The 24582-nt window shown below is 37.8% G+C and overlaps 1 protein-coding gene across 1 annotated transcript; it reads right to left on the bottom strand.

Moving 5' to 3' along the window:
• Window positions 1-4390: 4390 nt before the first annotated feature.
• On the bottom strand, window positions 4391-24552 carry SNRNP35 (small nuclear ribonucleoprotein U11/U12 subunit 35). Its single transcript, XM_053700507.1, has 2 exons — window positions 24460-24552; window positions 4391-6571 (listed from the first exon to the last, which is right to left on the bottom strand). Exons 1-2 carry the CDS (start codon window positions 24475-24477, stop codon window positions 5765-5767), a joined length of 825 nt encoding a protein of 274 aa, XP_053556482.1. The 5' UTR covers window positions 24478-24552; the 3' UTR covers window positions 4391-5764.
• Between the last annotated feature and the right edge of the window lie 30 nt (window positions 24553-24582).

Below are 24582 nucleotides of genomic sequence, written 5' to 3'. Positions count from 1 at the left end.
ATTAGGGGAATTATTATACAACTCACAGCGAAACTCATAAAGCAAAGATCTGCCATGTTCAATTCTTTGACCAGCACCCTTTCTTCTATAGAACGTTCACATAAACAAGATCCACAATCCCCACATAAATTAGCTGAGTTAAAGATGGCTAGAGACAATCTCAATAAATTTCTAACTGAAAATGCGCATATGCTTGCTTTGACCTCTAAATCTAAATTTTTTGCTGAATCTAATAAAGCAGGATGCATGCTAGCTAGATCTCTAAAGAAACAAAGGCTAAATTCCTACACCCAATCAATTAAACATCATACTGGGACAGTTCACACCAAAAATGAAGATGTAGCCAATAGTTTTGTTTCATATTATTCCTTGTTATATAACCTTCCAAATATAAATGACCAAGAGAGACGTGATAGAATGCAGTCGTATCTTGACTCTGTTACTGTCCGTATGATTCAGGGCGATGACTTAAGCGCTTTAGATACCCTGATAATGCTTCAAGAAATAATAAATACAATAAAATCCCTGCCTGTAGGCAAATCTCCTGGGCCGGATGGCCTTACTACTAAATTCTATCAATTACTTATAGGCAATATTAGCCCTCATTTGCATGACTTATTTCAGTCCATAGACCAGGGCCTCTCATTTTCCCAACCTCTTTTAGACGCTATGATCACAGTAATTCCCAAACCTGATAGACCAAAGGATATAGTCAGTAACTATAGACCGATATCATTGATAAACGTTGACATTAAGATTTACGCTAAGATATTAGCAAACCGTCTAAACCTTGTTCTATCGAAGATCATCCATCCGGACCAGGTTGGATTAATTAAAGGCCGAGAGGCCAAAGATAATACCACTAGAGTGCTCCATACACTGCAAACCTCCTATGAAAAGAGCCCCCTTGTCCGTCTTTTCACCGATGCTGAGAATGCCTTTGACAGGGTTGATTGGCAGTTCATGTGGTCGGCCCTGTCAAAATTTGGCTCTCAAACAAATTCATAACCAGAATGCAAGCCTTATATAACAATCCCTGCGCTACGGTCAAAGTCAATAACACGGTTTCCCAATCCTTCCCAATATCGAATGGTACCCGACAGGGATGTCCACTTTCTCCCTTGTTGTTTGCCATTACAGTAGAGATACTGGCAATTCAGATTAGAAACGACCGATTTATTGCCGGCACTTTATTTGGAAATATCTCGCAAAACTCCTTTTTGCGGACAATATCATTTTCACACTACAATTACCATCGACTTCCATTCCGGCCCTAATACATGTGCTAGAGACATAGACAGTTCTCTAACTACTCCATAAATATGGAGAAATTGGGTATTATCCTTATTCATGTAAACTCCAAAGACATGGACTTCCTTCTATCTCAAATTCTCTTTGGTATTTGGGGCTGACCATTCCAAAGGATCCCAGAGATTTGTAGCATGAGAATTACCTGAAGCTCCAGCGTCTTTTCTTTACTACACTCTTGGCATAAACAGGGCCACCTATCTTGGATAGGCCGAATTAATACGATCAAAATGATGGTCATCCCTAAATATCTATATTTATTTCAGGCACTCCCTATCCCAGTGCCAAATCACTACCTACACACCCAGCAACGAATGCTGGAATCTTTTATCTGGACCTACAAAAAACCTAGAGTGTCCCGTCACACTCTCTATTTGAGTAAGGAGGACTGAATGTACCCAACTTAACACTGTACTATAAGGCAGCATACCTTGCACAAATAGTAGCATGGAACCACAATTCCCCATTTAAAATATCGATCCAAATTGAAGCCATCCTACTTAATCAGCGCTCCATGAGGGATCTCTGTTGGATCCCTAAGTCTCATAGACCCTTATTAGCTACACACAATGCTTGCATCAGAGCGACACTCGCTATCTAGGACACGCTCATTTAACATCCTAACACTCTCTCTACCCCAATCTCGCCTATGACCCCATTATTGAATAATTCCCTATTTTTTAATCAGTGCCAGTTTAAATACGGCATAGAAGATGAGTTACATAAAAACCTACGTATATTCCTTCTAACAGATTCATCCCAGGTGAAAGATAGACTAATTCTGAGGGACACATTAGGACCTCTGTTTCATAGTTGGTTCTCCTATTTCCAAATACGACAAGCTATACAAGACTGCCCACACAGAAATGACTGTCATCGTCCACTTAATCCCTTTGAAAATCTATGCCTTAACCTTGATATTCATAAAGCACACCTCTCCATCACATATAAGATTCTCAGGGGCTCTTCCCCTTATATAACACCTACTTACATCTCTAGGTGGGAACTGGAGTTACAGACTCAGATCCCGAACGATATCTGGAAACGAAGCTTTCGCCTGACACTCTCCTCTTCTGTCTCCCAGGCCCTAGCTGAACTAAATAATAAAATCCTCTCACGCTCGAATCTTACCCCCCAGAGATTACATGAAATATTTCCAGGTGCTAACTCTAGCTGTTGGAAGCGTTGTGGTGAGATTGGTACACCCTCTCATATATGGTGGTCATGCCCCAAGTTGGCGGCATTTTGGTCTCAGTTAGAGCGTTGTGTTAATCTCACGTTGAATACACAGCTTACCCTCTCAGCCCCTATGATGCTACTAAACCAAGTGCCCAGTATGAGGTGTATATACCGCAAAAAAATACTACAATTAATGCTCCCTTGTGCTAAACTCCTTATACCTAGACTCTGGAAACAGCAGCATCCCCCCACATTCCAACAATGGGAAGCCGAGCTAAACCATATCTTGTCCTTAGAAAAAAAGACACTATTGTTTTATGGGTAAAAAAGACTTTATACTAGATGTTTTTATTTGGGAACAAATAACAGGTTAATATGGAGAAATATTCTTCTTCAATTTGGTTTTGCTGATCTCTCAACTATTAGCGTTGAAGATTATATTGATGTATAACCTTAACAGTATGGCTGTCCACAGTAATAAATAAGCCATGTGCAAAGAGGTTCTTCCACCTTACCCTTCTCTATTCTACCCCCCTTTATTCTCTTTACTTTCTTATATACCAAGGTATTATGGATCACTATTTACTTTATTTAATTGATTTTGATTTCTCCCTCTATACCTAAACAATGTTAATCAATGTGAACATACGGTGTACTGCAATTTCTGACTACCTTTATTTTCTTGTACTCAATGTGTCCATTGTGTGTTTACTCATGCTGATATTGTATATGACAAAATTGTTTACTATTAAAAACAGGGGCACTTTCATTTATTAAAGTTTATAAAGCAGCCGTTTTGTTTAAAAACTTACCTCTCTCCTCTTCACAGCCGGAGCAGCTTCCCCCACCTGCAAAACCTCTCTTCATACATCCGCTATGAAGAATCAGGCTTCCTCCAAATACAGCATGGCATCAGGCAATGTTTGCTCTGGGGAGGGAAGCAGTTATTGGAGGAAGCTGGATTCGTCATTGCTAACATACGAAGAGAGGATATGCGGGCGGGGGAAGCTGCTACGGCTGTGAAGAGGAGAGAGAAGTTTTTAAACAAAACAGGCTGCTTTATAAACTTTGATGAATGAAAGTGCCCCTGTTTTTAATAGTATTTTTAAAAAACGGGCTTTCATTCATCAAAGTTGACCTTCACTTTAAACAGAAATGCTCACTTAAGAAGACACTAATAACTAATCTATCCTTTCATTCATAATTTCTAAGGTGTGAATGAATTTGTCCAAATCCCAGCTTCACAGGAAGGGGAAAGCAGGACTGGTGCTACAATAGAGGCAGTCTAGGCAACCGCATAAGGGCGCCCCTGCAGGGTGGGGGGCATGCAAATTTGATGCATGACATGTGTATATCAAGCATTGTAAGTAATGGACTGCAAGTTAATGTGATCTATTGTAGGGATTGGAAAAAAAATGTATCAAGATGCATTTGCAGCTTCTAAGAACTTGCAGTTCAAGATTGGAAGAGTGAGTCTGCAACCACAAATTTAAAAATCAGTATCAGCCTCTCATGCTAGGTGGCAGAGATAAATCACTTCAAACTTGCTTGTTCGGGTGATTGACGGGCCCTGCTCTCACACAATTGGTTGCCAAAGAACAGGAGGCAGGACTAAACAACAAAGCTCTTCTGTAGTCTTAAACTCTGCCAAGTGGCGATTGCAGGTAGACAGGTTCTCTGCTTGAGAACGTGTCCGTCTGCAACTCAATACATTTTTCTGTTAGACATGCTAGTATCAGTCTAGACACAATTGTGATAAAGAAAAGCTCATCCTGCCTTTAAGTTTGTGTTTTATATATTGTCACCACTGATTTGCTATGATATGCAGAGCCACCACTTTAGTATGTTATGTAATGCAGAAATGAACCATTATAGCTTTTATAACAAATTAAACAGTCAGTAATTTAATGTGATAACGGAAATTTATTTTCTCTATCATTACAGATAAAATAGTTATCTATAGTTGCTTAAAACACCACTAGAACATTATGTTAAGAAACATAATGGCAAGGTATATAATTTGATTCAGGTAAGCAGTAAAATGTGTCTTTGCCTGTGTAGCCAAAAATCTTAGCGCCAGCCCTGAGGGAATGTAGCTACAAGTGTGTTAAAGGGACATGAAACCCAGATTGTTTTATTTGTTGAAAACAAGGTAGGTAGGATAAGGAGCATGCACAAATCTAGAGCACTATATGTAAACAGTTTTGCAAGAATAGTTTTAACAATGTTCTACATTTACAAGAGTACTAGCTGGCAGCAGTGTTTACTCTCCAACAAAGAATACCATGGGAATGAAGACAATTTGATAATAGAAATACATTTGATTTATTTTATGCCCTGAATGAATAACACATAAAAAACATGGGGTTTCATGTCTCTATCTTTATTTATACAATGGACAATTTGGACATGCGTGTAGAACATAATTAGGTAACATACAGTATGATTCTTAGTTTGCAGCAGCACATAGCAAGCAACGTATAACGTAGAGTGGTTGTTCATAAATCGTCTTTAGTTTCTTTAATTGTCCAGTAAAAAGGGCAGGGTTCAGCCAAATGTCTATCAACCAAACAAAATAACAGAACACTCTTACTATAATAAAGAGAGAGTAAAAATGTATGTAAACAAAGTAATCTTAAAGGGACATGAAACGCAACATTTTTCTTTCATGATTCAGATAGAAAATACAATTTAAAAAGTTTCCAAATTGACATAATATTAAATTTAATTCTCATGCGATTCTTTGTTTAAGAGATATCTAGATAGGTAGCGTGCACATGTCTGCAACACTACATGACAGGAAACAGTGCTGCCATCTAGTGCTCTTGCTAATGTATAACATTGTTGCAAAACTGCTGCCATAAAGTACTGCAGACACATGCACACTCCTGAACGTACATTCATGCTTTTTGAGAAAGTATACTAAGAAAATGTGATAATAGAAGTAAATTGTGAAGTTGTTTAAAACGTTATGGAGTGAAGAGTATCAATGGTTTTATCTACAAATCTATTCACCTATGTTTTCCTTTAACTTTAAAATATTTGAGCTACTACAGCCTTGTTTTTGTGAATAAGAACACATTTTCCACATTGAATCTGTGTTACAGAACTGTATTCATTAGTTTATATATTATATGCTTTGAATAGTAAGCTAAAAACAGAAGAAATTTCCATTGTCCATAGAATGAACTATACAATTTTTACACAATATTCAGCATTTAAAACATCACAGGAAAAGAAAATCTTATGATAAATATAAAAAAGTGACTTATTGGTTTTAGTCCTCATCCCTCTGTTTTTTGTAATCTCGCTCTTTGCTTCTCTCTCGCTTTCGATCACCCCGATGTCTGTCTGTAATACTTCTTTCCCTGTCTCTACTCCGTTCTTCATTGGAGTGTTTTTCAAAATGTTCTTTGTCTCGTCTGTTCTGTGATCTATCTTTCTCTTGCCACCGTGGGTCCCTTCCTCGTTCATACTCTGATCTCTTAGCCCTCCACTCTTGTACTCTCTCCCTAGAACGTGACCTCTGTCTTTTTTCTTCTCGGGTGTCTGCACTGCCATGATTTGGAAAGTTTGGTAAGTTTATCGGCTTTCTAAAAGGTCTATCACGACCTCCAAACCTCAACTGCCCAGATTCTTTTTTCCCCCCAAAGCCTCCTCCCAGACGACGAGGAATCCAGCCTTTTAGTCGTCTTTCAAGTTCATAGTCCACAAATATTTCATTTTTATCAATTACCAGCTTGTTGGCATCTCTGTATGCTTTTATTATAGCACTTTCTTTCTGGTACTCAATAAAAGCATAGCCTTTGGAGAAACCAGTTACCAAATCTCTCACCAACCGGAGCCTTTTAATATCTCCATAGCGTGAAAATGCTTTCTTCAGCTTTTCTTCATCTGTCTGTGGGCTTAGTCTGGAGACAAACAGAGTTAAGAGTGGGTCCCCAATTACACCTTTGTTTGGAACATAACGGGCCAGCATTGCCCGAAGGACAGCACGATCATGTGGTTCTTCATCTGTGCCATCAATGCTGCCAGCTTTAAGGGGATCATATGCTTTTGCTATAGGTGTCCATTCATTCATTGTCTACAGTAAGGAAAACAAAATGACAGTATATTTAATTTGGCAAGACAACATGCGTCAGTTTACCTGTAATAGAAGGAACAATCCCATGTGATATGCAACATACTTTAAAGTGAATGTATAGTTGAATGAATAAGTGCCAAGTTTTTAAGAATAACATTATTAGTCTGATTTTGCTAAATAAAAGTTAAGTATTTTTTTAAAAAAATGCTGCAATGTAAAGTTTAATGAATGAAAGTGCCCCTGTTTTAATAGTATTTTTAAAAACCGGGCACTCAATCATTCAACTTTACATTCACTTTAACTAGCCATTATTTTAAAATGGCAAAAACAACAACAATGTAACAGATTAAAATGTCAGAGCATCTTGTTTCTTTTTATGTCTGAATGACTCTGTATACTGTAGCAAAATAACTTTTGCTACAAAAGGGGATAAAGTCATCCACAAGTCAGTTTCAGAAGAGCAATGCACTACTAGGAGCTAGCTGAACACTAATCTACTCCAGAATTTTTATTGTTTAAATGGATAGTATAGTCAAAATTAAACTTTCATGATTCAGATAGAGCATGCAATTTTAAGCAACTTTCTAATTTACTCCTATTATCCAATTTTTTTTTCGTTCTCTTGGTATCTTTATTTTCAAAAGCTGGAATGTAAGCTTAGATGCCGGCCCTTTTTTAGTTCAGCACCTGGGTAGGGCTTGCTGATTGGTGTCTAAATGTCCACCAATCAGCAAGTGCTACTCAGGTGCCGAACCAAAAATGGGGCGGCTCATAAGCTTACTTTGCAACTTTTGAAAATAAAGATACCAAAAGAACAAAGAAAAATTGATAATAGGAGTAAATTAGAAAGTTGCATGCTCTATCTGAATCATGAAAGTTTAATTTTGACTATACTATCCCTTTAATAAGATAGATAATCTCTATTACCCATTCCCAAGTTTTGTATAACCAACACTTATATTAATACACTTTTTACCTGTTTGATTACCTTGTATCTTAGCCTCTGCAGACTGCCCCCTTATCTCAGTCCTTTGACAGACTTGTATTTTAGCCAATCAGTGCTGACTCTTAAATAACTCCATGGGAATGTTATCTATATGGCACACATGAACTAGCACTGTGTAAAACTGTCAAAATGCACTGAGATAGGAGGCGGTTTTTAAAAGTTTAGAAATCAGTATAAGTCTACCTAGGTTTAGCTTGCAGCAAAGAATACCAAAAGGACAAAGCAAATGTTATGATAAAAGTAAATTGGAAAGTTGTTTAAAATTGCACGCAGAAAAAAAATGTAAGGCAGAAGAAAGATGATCTTGAAGGGGGAGGATGAGGGGGGCCCTACACTACAGAAAAATAGTTATAAAATACAATATAATAAAAATAAATGATAATTTGTTACTAGCAGAACGGCTGCCAGTAACAAAAATAGCCGTGGGCATTGGGAGGGCAAGAGAGCTGTTGGGGGGTAACAGGGAGGTGGGAGGTTGTAGAGGGACCCATAAACTACAGAAATATATTTTTAAAAAGCCCTAAACTGCATACTGGCAGACTGTCTGCCATCACCTAAAATGGTGGTGACCAATCCCCTTGGGGCCCTCTCATGTCACTTGTGCGGCCGGTGGTGGGTGATAGATTACCCTGTTGTGGCTCCTGCTTAGCTCCACCCACCCATGCAATTTTAACAGCGCAATACTTTGAGGCGGCACAGTGACAGCAGCGTGTGGGCATGTGTTGAACTGGAGCAGCAGGAGCCTAGGACTAAGCAGTCAGGCGAAAGAAGGAGCCTCAGCCGCCAGAATCCGTATCATCATCTCTTACTCTGAGGTGAGTGAGATCTCAATCATTAATCCCAAAAGTCCCAACAGTGAGAGGTGTGCAACAGACAGTGCACTGTGCAAGTACCGTGCAGGCAGCGTGTGTCGTGTAGAGGGTGGTGAGGGGTGCAGCGTGTATACGCTTCTGGTTTATTTCAGACGGTACCAGTTAGTTGCTACAGAGCATGACATCTTAGAAAATTTAGCCAGGGGCTGGGGCAGCTTGATCATGATTTTTAAATAGTGGGGGTGCAGCTGAATGATGGATCCTTTCTAGGAAGCTGGGTGCGGCTGGATCCAACATTTTAGAGAGGGGAGGTGAAGGATTAAGATGCTCCTTCAGAGCCAACAAGAGTTGTGATAGAGCAAACCCAGCAGAGAGGTGCTCATTTACATAGATACACTGGCTGCAGAGATTAAGTAGAGCAGCTTTGTGTGAGAGTCTGATGGGCAGTAGGTAAGTGCAGGAAACAGTAGTGACTATGGGCTAGATTTATGAAAGTCTAGGCGAACTCTGTATGTGCTTCGCCTGTAACTGCGCCCCAGCTCGCCTCCGGATAAGCGCACACGTGCGCCTGAATTCATCAAAAAAATAGACGTAACTTTGCTCAGGCGAGCTGGGGCGTAATAAAGATAAATTTTGCCTGTCGGAAAAACATAATTTATGTAAGAATTTACCTGCTAAATTCATTTCTTTCATATTGGCAAGAGTCCATGAGCTAGTGACGTATGGGATATACAATCCTACCAGGAGGGGCAAAGTTTCCCAAACCTCAAAATGCCTATAAATACACCCCCCACCACACCCACAATATAGTTTAACGAATAGCCAAGAAGTGGGGTGATAAGAAAGGAGCGAAAGCATCAACAAGGAATTGGAATAATTGTGCTTTACACAAAAAAATATAGAGCTGCAACAACTAATCGGCATAATCGATAATAATCGATTATGAAAATAGTTGTCAACGAATCTCATAATCGATTAGTTGATTTGCAATTAGTTAGTTTTCACAAAGCACCAGCTGCTTTACTGCAATGAGCTCCTGAACATGGTATTGTGTTTTATTGTTAGGATGTCTAGAGACATTTTAAGTTTCATTTTTCAGGACACTATCAGTTTTTTTTTTAAAGTTTACAACTACTCCTGTTTTATGTGCAACCCAGAAATAAAATAGGAGTCATCATTTGTATTGTTTATATTAAATCAGGTAATTTGGGACTGTGCTTTGCATGATATAGTGCTGAGCTTATTATGTACACCTAGCCCTAGATTGATGAGATTTGTTATATGAATTGATGCCCCTATTACCTGTTTGCACAATTTTTAGCAGATCGCTTGCTATTGCTGATTATATGTACTCTATAGATATATGTGTAAGGCTGTGTCCTCCCCCCCCCCCCTATATTTTTAAATTAATGGAATATGTACCAAATTCTACCTCTGTTAGTTTAAGAGTGAACTAAATATTTTTCCCCTAACCTTATAGCTGGTTGTTTACCATGGATATAGATATTCAAGATATTTTTATGCCAGTCCAGGCTTACTTTGTTAAGAGGCCCCTTGCATTGGTGGTGAGCCTTAGTCAGGAGCATGTGGACATGGTGAAATTTTTGCATATCAATACAAACTTTCTAAAAGAGTGAACAGAATGTTATAAACAGTGGTAGTCTACCTATTACTAGTTCTATAAACATTTGTTCTGCTGATTAAAAAATGGACAAACACTTGTGTTAATGTTAAAGGGACACTGAACCCAAATTTGTTCATTTGTAATTCAGAAAGAGCATGCAATTTTAAGCAACTTTCTAATTTACTCATATTATCCATTTTTCTTCGTTCTCTTGCTATCATTATTTGAAAAAGAAGGCATCTAAGCTTTTTTTTTGGTTTCAGTACTCTGGACAGCACTTTTTTATTGGTGGATGAATTTATCCACCAATCAGCAAGGACAACCCAGGTTCATCAAAAATGGGCTGGCATCTGAACTTACATTCTTGCATTTCAAATAAAGATACCAAGAGAATGAAGAAAATTTGATAATAGGAGAAAATTAGAAATTTGAATAAAATTTCATGCTCAATCTGAATCACGAAATTAAATTTTTGGGTACAGTGTCCCTTTAAGTTTTAGTCTGAAGTTTATATTTATAATACTCAGTATGTGGTATTTATTTGAAATGTAGGAAAAAATTAATTAATCGATAATGAAAATAATCGTTTGTTGCAGCCCTAAAAAAAAAAAAAATCATAACCACCATAAAAAGGGTGGGCCTCATGGACTCTTGCCAATATGAAAGAAATGAATTTATCAGGTAAATTCTTACATAAATTATGTTTTCTTTCATGTAATTGGCAAGAGTCCATAAGCTAGTGACATATGGGATAGCAAATACCCAAGACTCCACGCAAGAGTCACTAGAGAGGAAGGAATAAAAATAAAGACAGCCAATTCCGCTGAAAAATGAATCCACAACCCAAATCAAAAGTTTTAATCTTATAATAAAAAAACTGAAATTATAAGCAGAAGAATCAAACTGAAACAGCTGCCTGAAGTACTTTTCTACCAAAAACTGCTTCTGAAGAAGAGAAAACATCAAAATGGTAGAATTTAGTAAAAGTATGCAAAGAAGACCAAGTTGCTGCTTTGCAAATCTGATCAACAGAAGCTTCATTCTTAAAAGCCCAAGAAGTAGAAACTGACCTAGTAGAATGAGCCGTAATCCCCTGAGGCGGGGATTTACCCGACTCCAAATAAGCATGATGAATCAAAAGCTTTAACCAAGATGCCAAAGAAATGGCAGAAGCCTTCTGACCTTTCCTAGAACTAGAAAAGATAACAAATAGACTAGAAGAAGTCTTCCTGAAATCTTTAGTAGCTTCAACATAATATTTCAAAGCTCTTACCACATCCAAAGAACGCAAGGATCTCTCCAGAGAATTCTTAGGATTAGGACACAAAGAAGGGACAACAATTTCTCTACTAATGTTGTTGGAGTTCACAACTTTAGGTAAAAATTTAAACGAAGTCCGCAAAAACCACCTTATCCTGATGAAAAATCTGAAAAGGAGACTCACAAGAAAGAGCAGAAACTCTTCTAGCAGAAGAGATAGCCAAAAGGAACAATACTTTCCAAGAAAGTAATTTAATGTCCAGAGAATGAATAGGCTCAAACGGAGGAGCCTGTAAAGCCCTCAAAACCAAATTAAGACTCCAAGGAGGAGAGATTGACTTAATGACAGGCTTGATATGAACCAAAGCCTGTACAAAACAATGAATATCAGGAAGATTAGCAATTTTTCTGTGGAACAGAAAGAGCAGAGATTTGTCCTTTCAAGGAACTTGCAGACAAACCCTTATCCAAACCATCCTGAAGAAACTGTAAAATTCTAGGAATTCTAAAAGAATGCCAAGAGAATTTATGAGAAGAACACCATGAAATGTAAGTCTTCCAAACTCGGTAATAAATCTTTCTAGACACAGATTTGCGAGCCTGCAACATAGTATTACTCACTGAGTCAGAGAAACCTCTATGACTAAGCACTAAGCGTTCAATCTCCATACATTCAAATTTAATGATTTGAGATCCTGATGGAAAAGTGGACCTTGAGATAGAAGGTCTGGCCTTAACGGAAGTGGCCAAGGTTGGCAACTGGACATCCGAACAAGATCTGCATACCAAAACCTGTGTGGCCATGCTGGAGCCACCAGCAGTACAAATGAACGCTCCATTATGATTTTGGAAATCACTCTTGGAAGAAGAACTATAGGTGGAAAGATATAAGCAGGTTGATAACTCCAAGGAAGTGACAACGCATCCACTGCTTCCGCCTGAGGATCCGTTGACCTGGACAGATACCTGGGAAGTTTCCGGTTTAGATGAGAAGCCATCAAATCTATTTCTGGAATCCCCCACATCTGAACAATCTGAAAAAACACATCTGGGTGAAGAGACCACTCTCCCGGATGTAAAGTCTGGCAACTGAGATAATCCGCTTCCCAATTGTCTATACCTGGGATATGGACCGCAGAAATTAGACAGGAGCTGGATTCCGCCCATGCAAGTATCCAAAGTCCAAAAGGGGAACAGCACTTAGGAGTGGAGAGTGTGCACGGTAGACCTAGGGCGCTGCCAAGCCCTAAACACATAAGTAAAGATAAGCAAGGTCTCCAGCACTTTATCAAACAGACTTTATTTGAACACAAATAGCGACGTTTCGGTGTCACAGCACCTTATTCATGCTTGGTAATTATACACTGGCCTTATTACATCTTTAAATACCCAAATTTTGGCGCCTTCTCAGATTGTTGTATGGAGAAGGCTCCCTCTAGTGGCCTAATGCTATACATACACACACATAACATATACAGATTGAATTAGTTAATATAAATATATTACTAAGTCCCAAAAGATACATAGAATTTCACTAAAAAAAAAATGCATGATACTCTATAAGCAAATTTCATTAAACTACAGTTTATATATTGCCTAAATAGATTTAATGAACCATTTCATAAACATTTTATAGAAAATTTCATAGAAAATTAAAATGCATAAATCCGAGATACTTCTTTCATAGCTTGAGGACTGTGAGTCCCACCTTGATGATTGACATACGCCACGGTTGTGACATTGTCTGTCTGAAAACAAATAAACGGTTCTCTCTTCAGAAGAGGCCTAAACTGAAGAGCTCTGAGAATCGCACGGAGTTCCAAAATATTGATTGGTAATCTCGCCTCTTGAGATTTCCAAATCCCCTGCGCTGTCAGAGATCCCCAGACAGCTCCCCAACCTGAAAGACTTGCATCTGTTGTAATCACAGTCCAGGTTGGACGAACAAGAGAGGCCCCTTGAACTAAACGATGGTGATCTAACCACCAAGTCAGAGATAGTCGAATATTGGGATTTAAGGATATATTAGTTGTGATATCTTTGTATAATGCCAGCACCATTGGCTCAGCATACAAAGCTGAAGAGGTCTCATGTGAAAACGAGCAAAGGGCATTGCGTACGATGCTGCAGTCATGAGACCTAAAACCTTTATGCACATAGCTACTGAAGGGAATGATTGAAATTGAAGGTTCCGACAAGCTCAAACCAATCTCAGACGTCTTTTGTCTGTTAGAGACAAAGTCATGGATACTGAATCTATTTGGAATCCTAAAAAGGTTACCCTTGTCTGAGGAATCAATTAACTTTTTGGTAAATTGATCCTCCAACCATGTCTTTGAAGAAACAACACTAGTTGATTTGTGTGAGATTCTGCAGAATGTAAAGACTGAGAAAGTACCAAGATATCGTCCAAATAAGGAAACACCGCAATACCCCGCTCTCTGATTACAGAGAGTAGGGCACCGAGAATCTTTGAAAAGATCCTTGGAGCTGTTGCTAGGCCAAAAGGAAGAGCAACAAATTGGTAATGCTTGTCTAGAATAGAGAATCTCAGAAACTGATAGTGATCTGGATGAATCGGAATATGAAGATATGCATCCTGTAAGTCTATTGTGGACATATAATGCCCTTGCTGAACAAAAGGCAGTATAATCCTTATAGTCACCATCTTGAATGTTGGTATTCTTACATAACGATTCAAAATTTTTAGATCCAGAACTGGTCTGAAAGAATTCTCCTTCTTTAGAACAATTAACAGATTTGAATAAAACCCCAGACCCCGTTCCTGAAAAGGAACTGGCACAATTACCCCAGATAACTCCAGGTCTGAAACACACTTCAGGAAAGCCTGAGCCTTTACTGGGTTCACTGGAATGCGTGAGAGAAAGAAACTTCTCACAGGCGGACTTACTTTGAAGGTAGTAGATGGAGCTGGTCTATTGAGTGATTTTCTCTAATAAGTGAAGAGAAAAAAGGCTTGATGCATATATTGAAGCCAATTAATATGGGTGCAGTATACTCACTCCATAAGATGAATCTTTACAGCTGAAAGGGAACGTAGCGTCAGATGGCAAGAGTCCACAGGTTCCTGGAGTCAAATACTGAATTTTCAGGTTTATCCAAAAGTGGACTATAAATGAATAGAGACCCAAATGACAAAAGTATCCAGTGTATAATTGAAAAAATGTAGTAACTTACTCCATAAATAAGGAGATTCCAGCTCAGCACAGCAAAACAAGATCTTGACAATCTTTCAACAAAGGATAAAAGGTTTTATTTGCTCAACGCGTTTCAACGTATTACACGTCTTTATCAAGAGCATACATTAAAACAAGTAAAACAGGTAAGTAAAACCAAGTATTGACGCTACGTTCCCTTTCAGCTGTAAAGATTCATCTTATGAAGTGAGTATACTGCACCCATATTAATTGGCTTCAATATATGCATCAAGCCTTTTTTCTCTTCACTTATTAGAGAAAATCACTCAATAGACCAGCGCCATCTACTACTACTATCTATCTATACACAGTCACAAGGGAGAGACTGCAAGAAGGCTGCGGTCTGACCTAAAGGAGAGTATCAGTTCTTAGTTCATTTGTACAGAATATTGTGTGTTTTTTTCCATCTTGCACCTCTGTATATTGTTTTCCTTTTTGGACTTACTTTGAAACCTATTCTGTACCCTTGAGAAACAATGTTCTGAATCCAATGATTTTGGATTGAATTGATCCAAACATCCTTGTAAAATCTTAGTCTGCCCCTTACCAGCTGCGCTGGAATGAGGGCCGCACCTTCATGCGGACTTGGGGGCTGATTTTGATTTTTTAAATGGCTTGGATTTATTTCAGACTGGAGAAGGCTTCCAATTGGAAACCGTTCCTTTAGGGGAAGGGTCAGGTTTCTGTTCCTTATTCTGACGAAAGGAACGAAAACAGTTAGCAGCCCTAAATTTACCCTTAAATTTTTTATCCTGAGGCAAAAAAGCTCCCTTCCCCCCAGTGACAGTTGAAATAATAGAATCCAACTGAGAACCAAATAATTTATTACCTTGGAAAGAAAGAGATAGCAACGTTGATTTAGAAGTCATATCAGCATTCCAAGATTTAAGCCATAAAGCTCTTCTAGCTAAAATAGCTAAAAGACATATACCTGACATCAATTCTAATGATATCAAAAATGGCATCACAAATGAAATTATTAGCATGTTGAATTAGCTTAACAATGGTATACACATTATGATCTGGTACTTGTTGCGCTAAAGTTTCCAACCAAAAAGTTGAAGCAGCAGCAACATCAGCCAAAGAAATAGCAGGCCTAAGAAGATGACCTGAACATAAATAAGCCTTCCTTAGATAAGATTCAAGCTTCCTATCTAAAGGATATTTAAAAGAAGTACTAGTACGCTTTGCAAGAGTAGAGATGGCCCCATCAACTTTGGGGATCTTTTCCCAAAACTCCAATCTATCAGTCGGCAAAGGACACAGTTTCTTAAACCTTGAAGAAGGAATAAATGAAGTACCCAGTCTATTCCATTCCCTAGAAATTACATCTGAAATAGCATCAGGAACTGGAAAAACCTCTGGAATAACTACATGAGGTTTAAAAACCGAATTTAAACGTTTACTGGTTTTAATATCAAGAGGACTAGTCTCCTCCATATCTAATGCAATCAACACCTCCTTTAATAATGAGCGAATATACAACATTTTAAATAAGTATGAAGATTTGTCAGTGTCAATATCTGAGGCAGAATCTTCTGAACCAGATAGATCCTCATCAGAGATAGATAAATCAGAATGCTGTCGGTCATTTAAAAATTCATCGAATTTATGAGAAGTTTTAAAAGACCTTTTACGTTTATTAGAAGGTGGTATAACAGACAGAGCCTTCTGAATAGAATTAGAAACAAATTCTCTCACATTAACAGGAATATCCTGAACAGTAGATGTTGAAGGAACAACAACAGGTAATGGATTACTACTAATGGAATTATTGTCTGCATTTGAAAGTTTATCATGACAACTAACACAAACTACAGCCGGAGGAACAGTTACCACAAGTTTACAACAAATGCACTTAGCTTTGGTAGAACCGACATCAGGCAACAGAATTCCAGAAGTAGATTCTGAGACAGGGTCAGATTGAGACATCTTGCAATATGTAATAGAAAAAACAACATATAAAGCAAAATTATCAATTTCCTTATATGACAGTTTCAGGAATGGGAAAAAATGCAAACAAAATAAGCCTCTGGAAACCAGAAGCAAAATGAAATAAGGATTTAACTAATGTCAAAAATCTGGCGCTAAATATGACGCCCACAACTGACAAATATTTTTTGGCGCCAAGAACGTCTGCAACAAACACGAGCGTCATAGATGACGTAACTATGTGAAAACTCTCGGCGCCAACTAAGACGCCGGAAATGACGTAATTACGTCAACAAATGTAATTCTCGCGCCAAAAAAGTCTCGCGCCAAAAATGATGCAATAAATTATAGCATTTTGCGCTCCCGCAAGCCTAACAGCCCGCAATTTAGAAAAGAAAGTCAATTCAAAAAATTTCAGGTAAGAATTTTTTTTTTTAAATATGCATTTCCCAAAATGAAACTGACAGTCTGTAAGAAGGAAATATACTGATAAACCTGAATCATGGCAAATATAAGTACAAAACATATATTTAGAACTTTACATATAAAGTGCCAAACCATAGCTGAGAGTGTCTTAAATAAAAGAAAACATACTTACCAAAAGACACTCATCTATATAAAGTAGATAGCCAAACCAGTACTGAAACGAGAATCAGTAGAGGTAATGGTATATAAGAGTATATCGTCGATCTGAAAAGGGAGGTAGGAGATGAATCTCTACGACCGATAACAGAGAACCTATGAAATAGACCCCCGTTAGAATGACCATTGCATTCAATAGGTAATACTCCCCTCACATCCCTCTGTCATTCACTGCACTCTGAGAGGAACCGGGCTTCAGCATGCTGCGAAGCGCATATCAACGTAGAAATCTAGCACAAACTTACTTTACCACCTGCATAGGAGGCAAAGTTTGTAAAACTGAATTGTGGGTGTGGTGAGGGGTGTATTTATAGGCATTTTGAGGTTTGGGAAACTTTGCCCCTCCTGGTAGGAATGTATATCCCAAAAGCATTTACTCCCTATTTATCACAGTACATCCCTATAAATATTTACGCCGCCAAGTTTTGATTATTAAAAAACATTTTTTAGGTAACTATTTAGCTTATATTTATATTAGATAATGTTTTTGTGCTGTTTTTGCCATATGTTGATAATTTAAGATCATAAAAATAAATATATCAATATATATATATATATAAAAAAAACTGCTGGTACCATATGCGCCAGTGGAAGCACAACTTTCTGGCAATAACAGTCTCTTCTTGGTGCTGAGCCTTTGAAAAATTAGTTAAAAGAAGAAAGTACTGCATCACAAGATGTAAAAGCATGTATTGTAATGGTGTTCGCCTCAGTCTGTATGGCAAAATATACAACACGCAATTGAAGCCGAAATTTCAGTTCCCTATCGGCGCCAAGCAATAATAAATAAGAAACTGTGCGTATTTGTAGGTCGGGCTGTTAAAGGGCCACTAAACCCAAAATCTTTCTTTCATGATTCAGATAGAGAATAGAAATTTAAACAACATTAATTTACTTCCATAATCTATTTTGCTTCATTTTTTAAATATCCTTATTTGAAGAAAAAGCAAGGCACATGGTGAGCCAATCATATGATGCTTCTATGTACAGCAACCAATCAGCAGCTAGTGAGCATATCTAGATATGCTTTTCATCAAAGAATATCAAGAGAATAAAACAAATTAGATAATATAAGTAAATTAGAAAGATGTTTAAAATTGCATTCTCTTTCTAAATCATGAAAGAAAAAATGTGGGTGGCATGTCCCTTTAAGTTACACCTATTACTAATGTATAAATTTGCACTCGGGAGCACGCCCGTGCGCCTAGGCGAATGCAAGCGGAGTGCGAAGAAGTTTCTTTCAGATTTGCGCAATTATAGGCGCAGAGTGCTTTGCTGAATATGACGGTCAGTTCGTATGCGCTATTTTGGACGGAATTATAGGAGAATGGCTTTGATAAATCAAGCCAAAGATGATAGAACAGGTCCGGGGTCAGATTTAAAAAATCAAAAACTTTATTGTAACGATTTAAAATCCAAACATGGGGACAGAACACAGAAAGTCCAAAACACCTAGAACGGTGGCTTACGCGTTTCGGCCGTAGCCTTACTCATAGCCAATATCACATTGCTAATCAATTCAGTTTAAAAAAGGCCCCCCTGGGCTGTGATTGGTTCAAAAACAATAGGCGTGTTTGAACTTTGATTAGTTTCCTGTGAAACTTAACAAGTGTCAACTACAAGTCAAACCAGCATAATAAAGCAATGATTATAAGGCATTTCACAGACAAATATATATAAAAGAATAGAACTGCAAACACTGTATATCGGCTTTCTCTAATGTAAAACCTAACCTTTAGAGTTATCCTAATGTATCATATTGCAGTGTTTATAAATTGAAACTGACCTGTTACTAATAAAAGTTATACCAGTCTCAAATATGTAATACTCTATGTATATATAAATGACTATCCTAAAGCTGTAAGTGAAAAAATGTCAATAAGTGTACAGCAAACCCAATCTATAAATCTATGGATTGAATGTTGTTAGGTGTATCAAAATACATATGTCAATGAGTATAACTTAATGCCTAAGGATGGAACAAATATATAAATCAGAATGAAATTTTAATTTAATTTTAATATACTCCTTTGAATCCAAAAGAGCTAAGGGATATCTGTCTGAATTATTCCCAATAATTAATTAGATCATATTGGGAATTTAAGCCTTTGGGGTATCTGGTTTCCAGCTGGAAAATCCAGAACATTTCTCGTTTTTCTAACAGTTTTTCTTTGTCACCCCCCCTCTGGGGGGTAATCACTTGTTCAATGGCCTTCCATCTTAGTGAAGCAATACTATTGCGATGTTTTGTGACAAAGTGCTGCACAATTGGAGTGGTTGCTTTACCCACTTTGATGGTACTAAAATGTTCCCGCATACGGGATCTTACGTCTCTAGTCGTAAGTCCTATATATTGGACCTGACATTGTGTACACTCCAACATATAAATGACATTGCTAGATGAACAGTTAAGACATCTTTCAATGTCATATGTTTTGCCTGTGACTGTAGAGGAAAAGGTAGTTGTTATATCCATATAATCACATGGTTTACACCTGGTGTGTCCACATCTAAACATGCCCCTATGTTGTAGCCATGAACTAGTTGGTTGTTTAGTAGGTTTTAGTTTGGAAGGGGAAAGTATGTTGCCAAGTGTACAGGCCCTTCTGTATGAGCATCTCAGACCATTATCAACAGTGTCAATTAATTTATCATCCGCCCTTAACATGCCATAATGTTTCCGAACTATACCACAAATTTGTTGGTATTGAGCACTAAATGTGGTAACAAATGTGACTCCCTTATGTTCGGATGAGGCGATATCACCACTTTTAGGGGTGAGCAAAGATCTTCTATCTATGTGTTTAACCTCATTTATAGCCTTGGTTATGTCTGAATTTTTGTAGCCCCTCTCTTTGAGGCGACTCACTAGATCTTCCGACTGTTTTTCATATGTTTGTGGATCAGAACAGTTTCGTTTAAGTCTAATCAGCTGTCCCTTTGCTATCGCATAAGGGACATGCTTAGGATGGCAGCTCCGGCCATGTAACAAAGTATTGCCCGAGATCGGTTTCCTGTAACTACTAGTTACAATCCTGCCATCAGACATGCCCCTCATCGTGATATCAAGGAAGTTTATTTCATAGGGTTCTATCTCAAAAGTGAACCCAAGATTGAGGTCATTATCATTGATCCAAGTCATAAACTCAGTGATGCTGCACCTGTCCCCCTTCCAAATAAATAGAAGGTCATCAATGAAACGCTTATAAAAAGCAATTTCATTGATGTATGGGTTGATTTGTGTATAGACGTGGGACAGCTCCCACCAACCTAAGTATAGGTTGGCGTATGAAGGTGCAAATTTGGCACCCATAGCTGTCCCACGTCTCTGCAAGAAAAACTCACCCTCAAATTCGAAATAATTGTGGGTCAACAAAAATAGAGTGACCCTCAATATAAAATCCTGATATGGTATGGAAAAATTGGTTTGTTCTGCCAAAAAATATCTCAAAGCTTGTATCCCCTTATCATGTGGGATCATGGAATATAACGATGTTACATCCACTGTGACCCACATGCTGTCAGTACTCCATTTCTCAGACTCAAGTAATTGTAACACATGTGTGGTGTCTTTCAAATGACTGGGTAACTGGGTCACCAATGGCTGTAATATCGCATCCAACCATTGGGATACATTTTCCGTGTATGACCCTGCTGGTACTTATTGTCCAATGGGAGGAAGGAAGGTGTGCAACGGTTAACCAATCAGGATTGTTAACGTCAGCAGTGAGTCACGCCAAGGCCTGTGTGTGTTTGGATCTACCTGTTGGAGAGGAGTTTGTTTGGCGAGCGGTGTTAGGCATATCCGCAAGTAAACCCAGAGGAAGGAACCGCGAGACAGCCCAGGATCACCGGAGTCGCCAGTCTCCCTCAAAATTGACTGTGAGTACACGGATAACACTGTGGCAGGGCGGTGATTGCTATATATTGCTGTATAATTGGCTAAGTAATTCACTACACAATATTAAGCTCTGTTACCCAGTGTCTTACACGGATTGTACCGTATGAAGCGGTGTATGCATCAACTCACTATTCAACAACTATATTGCTCTAAACACACAGGCTGAACTGTATCAAGGAATTAATTGACAACAACTTTGTTGTGTATTACATACGTGTTTTATCACATGTGCCATTACACTCCCTAAGTACCAGCACCTTTTCCCAACATAGTATACATATTTTGGGGACTGTATGAATAGGTGATCTTGTCAGCCAAATTGGTTTTTCTTTGATAAATCAAGCCCTATATAAAGTTTTAGCCTTTTCCAGGAATGCTTGTGCATTTATAACATGTAGTAGATTACACTCATTCTTGCATAGCTCCACAACAATTTTGGGTCTGGTTGGATAAATATCTTAAGTACAAATATGAGATCACCTGCCGCAGGTGACCTGTGCTAGTATACTATAAAAGCTCCCTAAACCTCCCTCTGTTGCTAGAGAAAATCTGACCTCCTCTGTGAGCGCTTCCATCACTACATTCATTCCATAGATCCTTTTTTTGGCCACAGAGGAGGTCAAATTTCTTCTAGCAACAGAGGGAGGTTTAGGGAGCTTCCCTCTGTTGCTAGATGAAATCTGACCTCCTCTGTGAGCGCTTCCATCACTACATTCATTCCATAGATCCTTTTTTTGGCCACAGAGGAGGTCAGATTTCCTCTAGCAACAGAGGGAGGTTTAGGGAGCTTTTATAGTATACTAGCACAGGTGATCTCATATTTGTACTTACGATAATATTTATCCAACCCATATGCTGCCAGACCCAAAATTGTTGTGGAGCTATGCAAGAATGAGTGTAATCTACTACATGTTATAAATGCACACAAGCATTCCTGGAAAAGGCTAAAAAGTAAACTATATAAAGTCACTACTGCTTCCTGCACTTAACTACTGCCCATCAGACTCTCACACAAGGCTGCTCTACTTAATCTGTGCAGCCAGTGTATCTATGTAAACGAGCACCTCTCTGCTGGGTTTGCTCTATCACAACTCTTGTTGGTTCTGGAGGAGCATCTTTTTAAAAAAAGGTACTATAGTGAACAAATGGGCTAAATTTAAGCAATCAATACATGTTTTACATAAAATACACAATAAAATAAAATCAGGTAAAATGATAAATTAATAATCAGTGCTAATGGGTTAGGGGGCACAATACTTGCCTTGCCCTGGGGGCCCGACAACCCACGCTACTGGGCACACCCGACTGGAGTAGACCAGAAATAGTGTCACAGTCCAGTGTTCCAATACAAATTACAAAGGAGAGTCTACGTTTCCTATTGGTTCCTAGCATTGTTAATAACAATAAAGCTCCAAACTACTTGCTGCCAGTGACTTATTCCAAAGCTTTGCAGATAGAGGTTTTGGGAGCCACGGGGTTAACCGGAAATTCACACATCAGTGTAATTAATCTGTTTTGTTGCTCCTCAATGATGTAACTTGGTTTAGGGAAATATCAATCATTAAAATTCTGAGACGGAAGCTTTATGGAGGTGCTTGGATTCGGAAGCCTGTTTCAGATGAATGTAGCTATTTGTAACGAATGTATGAGGCAAGCTTGTTACGTGTAATCCACCGTACAGTTTTCCAATATGCTCTAATGTACTTTGCTGACGGTTAGTGATGCACCAAAATGGAAACTCTGGACTGAAACCGAATCCGAAAATCCAGGATGCACTTAGCCAAAAACCGAAACCGAAAATGTCTTTTTCTAAATTATTTTAAAATATTTTTTTTAGTTTTTTTTGCATAATTAGACTATTTTATGAATGAATCTGAATTGAAAACCTGCAAGCCAATAAAATAAAATAACCACACTTTTATTGAAAGCAACACTAAAATTGAACAAAAATATCTTAAAACAATAATATGCTACACAATAATTTTACCAAGAACAAAAAAACGATAATGCCATTTTCGGACAAAATGTTTCTGCGAACAAATTTCGGTGCATCCCTACTTAAAACAATATTAAATATCAATATACTGTATTATTCTGAATTTAGTTCTGTGTAACATAATCAGATTTAACAGTATTTTTTTTTACCAATTATCCAAATAAAGTATAGTCCTAGAAAACTTATTATATGAGAAACAGTAAGTCAAGAAATGAACTCAAACAGCAGCTCTATGCTAGCATCAAATTTGAAATATGCTCCACAATAATTTTACAGAAAATAACAGGCAACAAAAAAATGAAAAACTAAATAACCAAAAATGCCATTTTCGGCCGAAACGTTTCTGTGGCCGAAATTTCGGTGCATCCCTACTGACGGTATTACATTGCAAATGTTTCGTTATTTGCAGTTAGTCATGTGTTATGTTTTACAACTCTGGATTATTTTTTAAACATCTTCGCTCAAAAGCACATATACAAGGATACAAAATAAATATAAATGCTCTTATGTACATTTAAGGCTCCGTATTTCCATTACATTGATTAATTTTCTAATTTGCAGACCTTTTTTTTTTCTTTTTTTTTTTTAACTGTGTGCATCACATCATTCTTTTCATTGGCTAACAGATAAATTCATAGAAATAAGAAGCACGCTTTGGTAAAAACGCACACTACATATATTGAAGGTGTGTATTTTGATATTACAGTGCTCATTTTTTGTATTTGATGCATTCTCTTTTAATAAGTGCGTGACAACTATTTTTTTTATAAAGCACCAACATACTAAGCTGCACTTTACCATTATAAAGTTTACAGTTGCAGAGTACAATAATCAGGAAAAAAAAAGGTATCAAATTCAACTTTTTTTGGGAGGGGGCGTCCCTGAATGGGGACTCATATTTATTGGGGAAAAAAAATCTTGCTATTTTTATACAAAGACAATATAAGTTATTATAACTTGCTTTGAGATAAGAAGGGTGCAGCTCTATAAATCAGTAGTGCTTTAATTTTAATTGTGAAGACAGTTCGGGGACATGGTTAAATTCTATGGGTTACTTAGAAATAGTTCTGGTCTCTACAATAATTTCAAATTATTTAAATGAACCTTAACGTTTACGTGATTAATAGATTTGCCCAGGAGCAGCAGCTGATGATTGGTGGCTCACCAGATGTGGTTAACTAACTCCTAGTTAAAAAAAAATATAAATCTGCTTTTGATTTATTTGAACACACAGTTATATAGAAACAATAGTAAAATAATAAAATGTTCTGTAAGTCGTCTTAATTTAGCGCAAGTGAGATAACTATAGGATGTATGTGATCCTCGCATCTGGTCTGTAAGAGACAGACTAGATCAACCATTTTTACTGCTCCGTACATACCATACATCGTAATAAACCCCCATGTCTGCAATATATGGCAAACTTAAAAAATACATCCGTGGTAGCCTATATATCACAGTGTATCTAATATAAAAAATCCGAAATATTATACTTACAAATGCAGCACTAACCATCAATATAGCGCAAACTGAACAACAGAATCACACGCAGACATCAACAGATTTCTGATTCGCCAAAGCAGAACGAGGCTTGAAACGCAAGAAGAAGCTTTTGATTGG

The sequence above is a fragment of the Bombina bombina genome, chromosome 2 (assembly GCF_027579735.1).
Source record: "Bombina bombina isolate aBomBom1 chromosome 2, aBomBom1.pri, whole genome shotgun sequence".
In the NCBI taxonomy this organism is placed as follows: Eukaryota; Metazoa; Chordata; class Amphibia; order Anura; family Bombinatoridae; genus Bombina; species Bombina bombina.
Note: the sequence above shows the minus strand (reverse complement) of the source record. Positions and strands in the feature narration are given on the sequence as shown.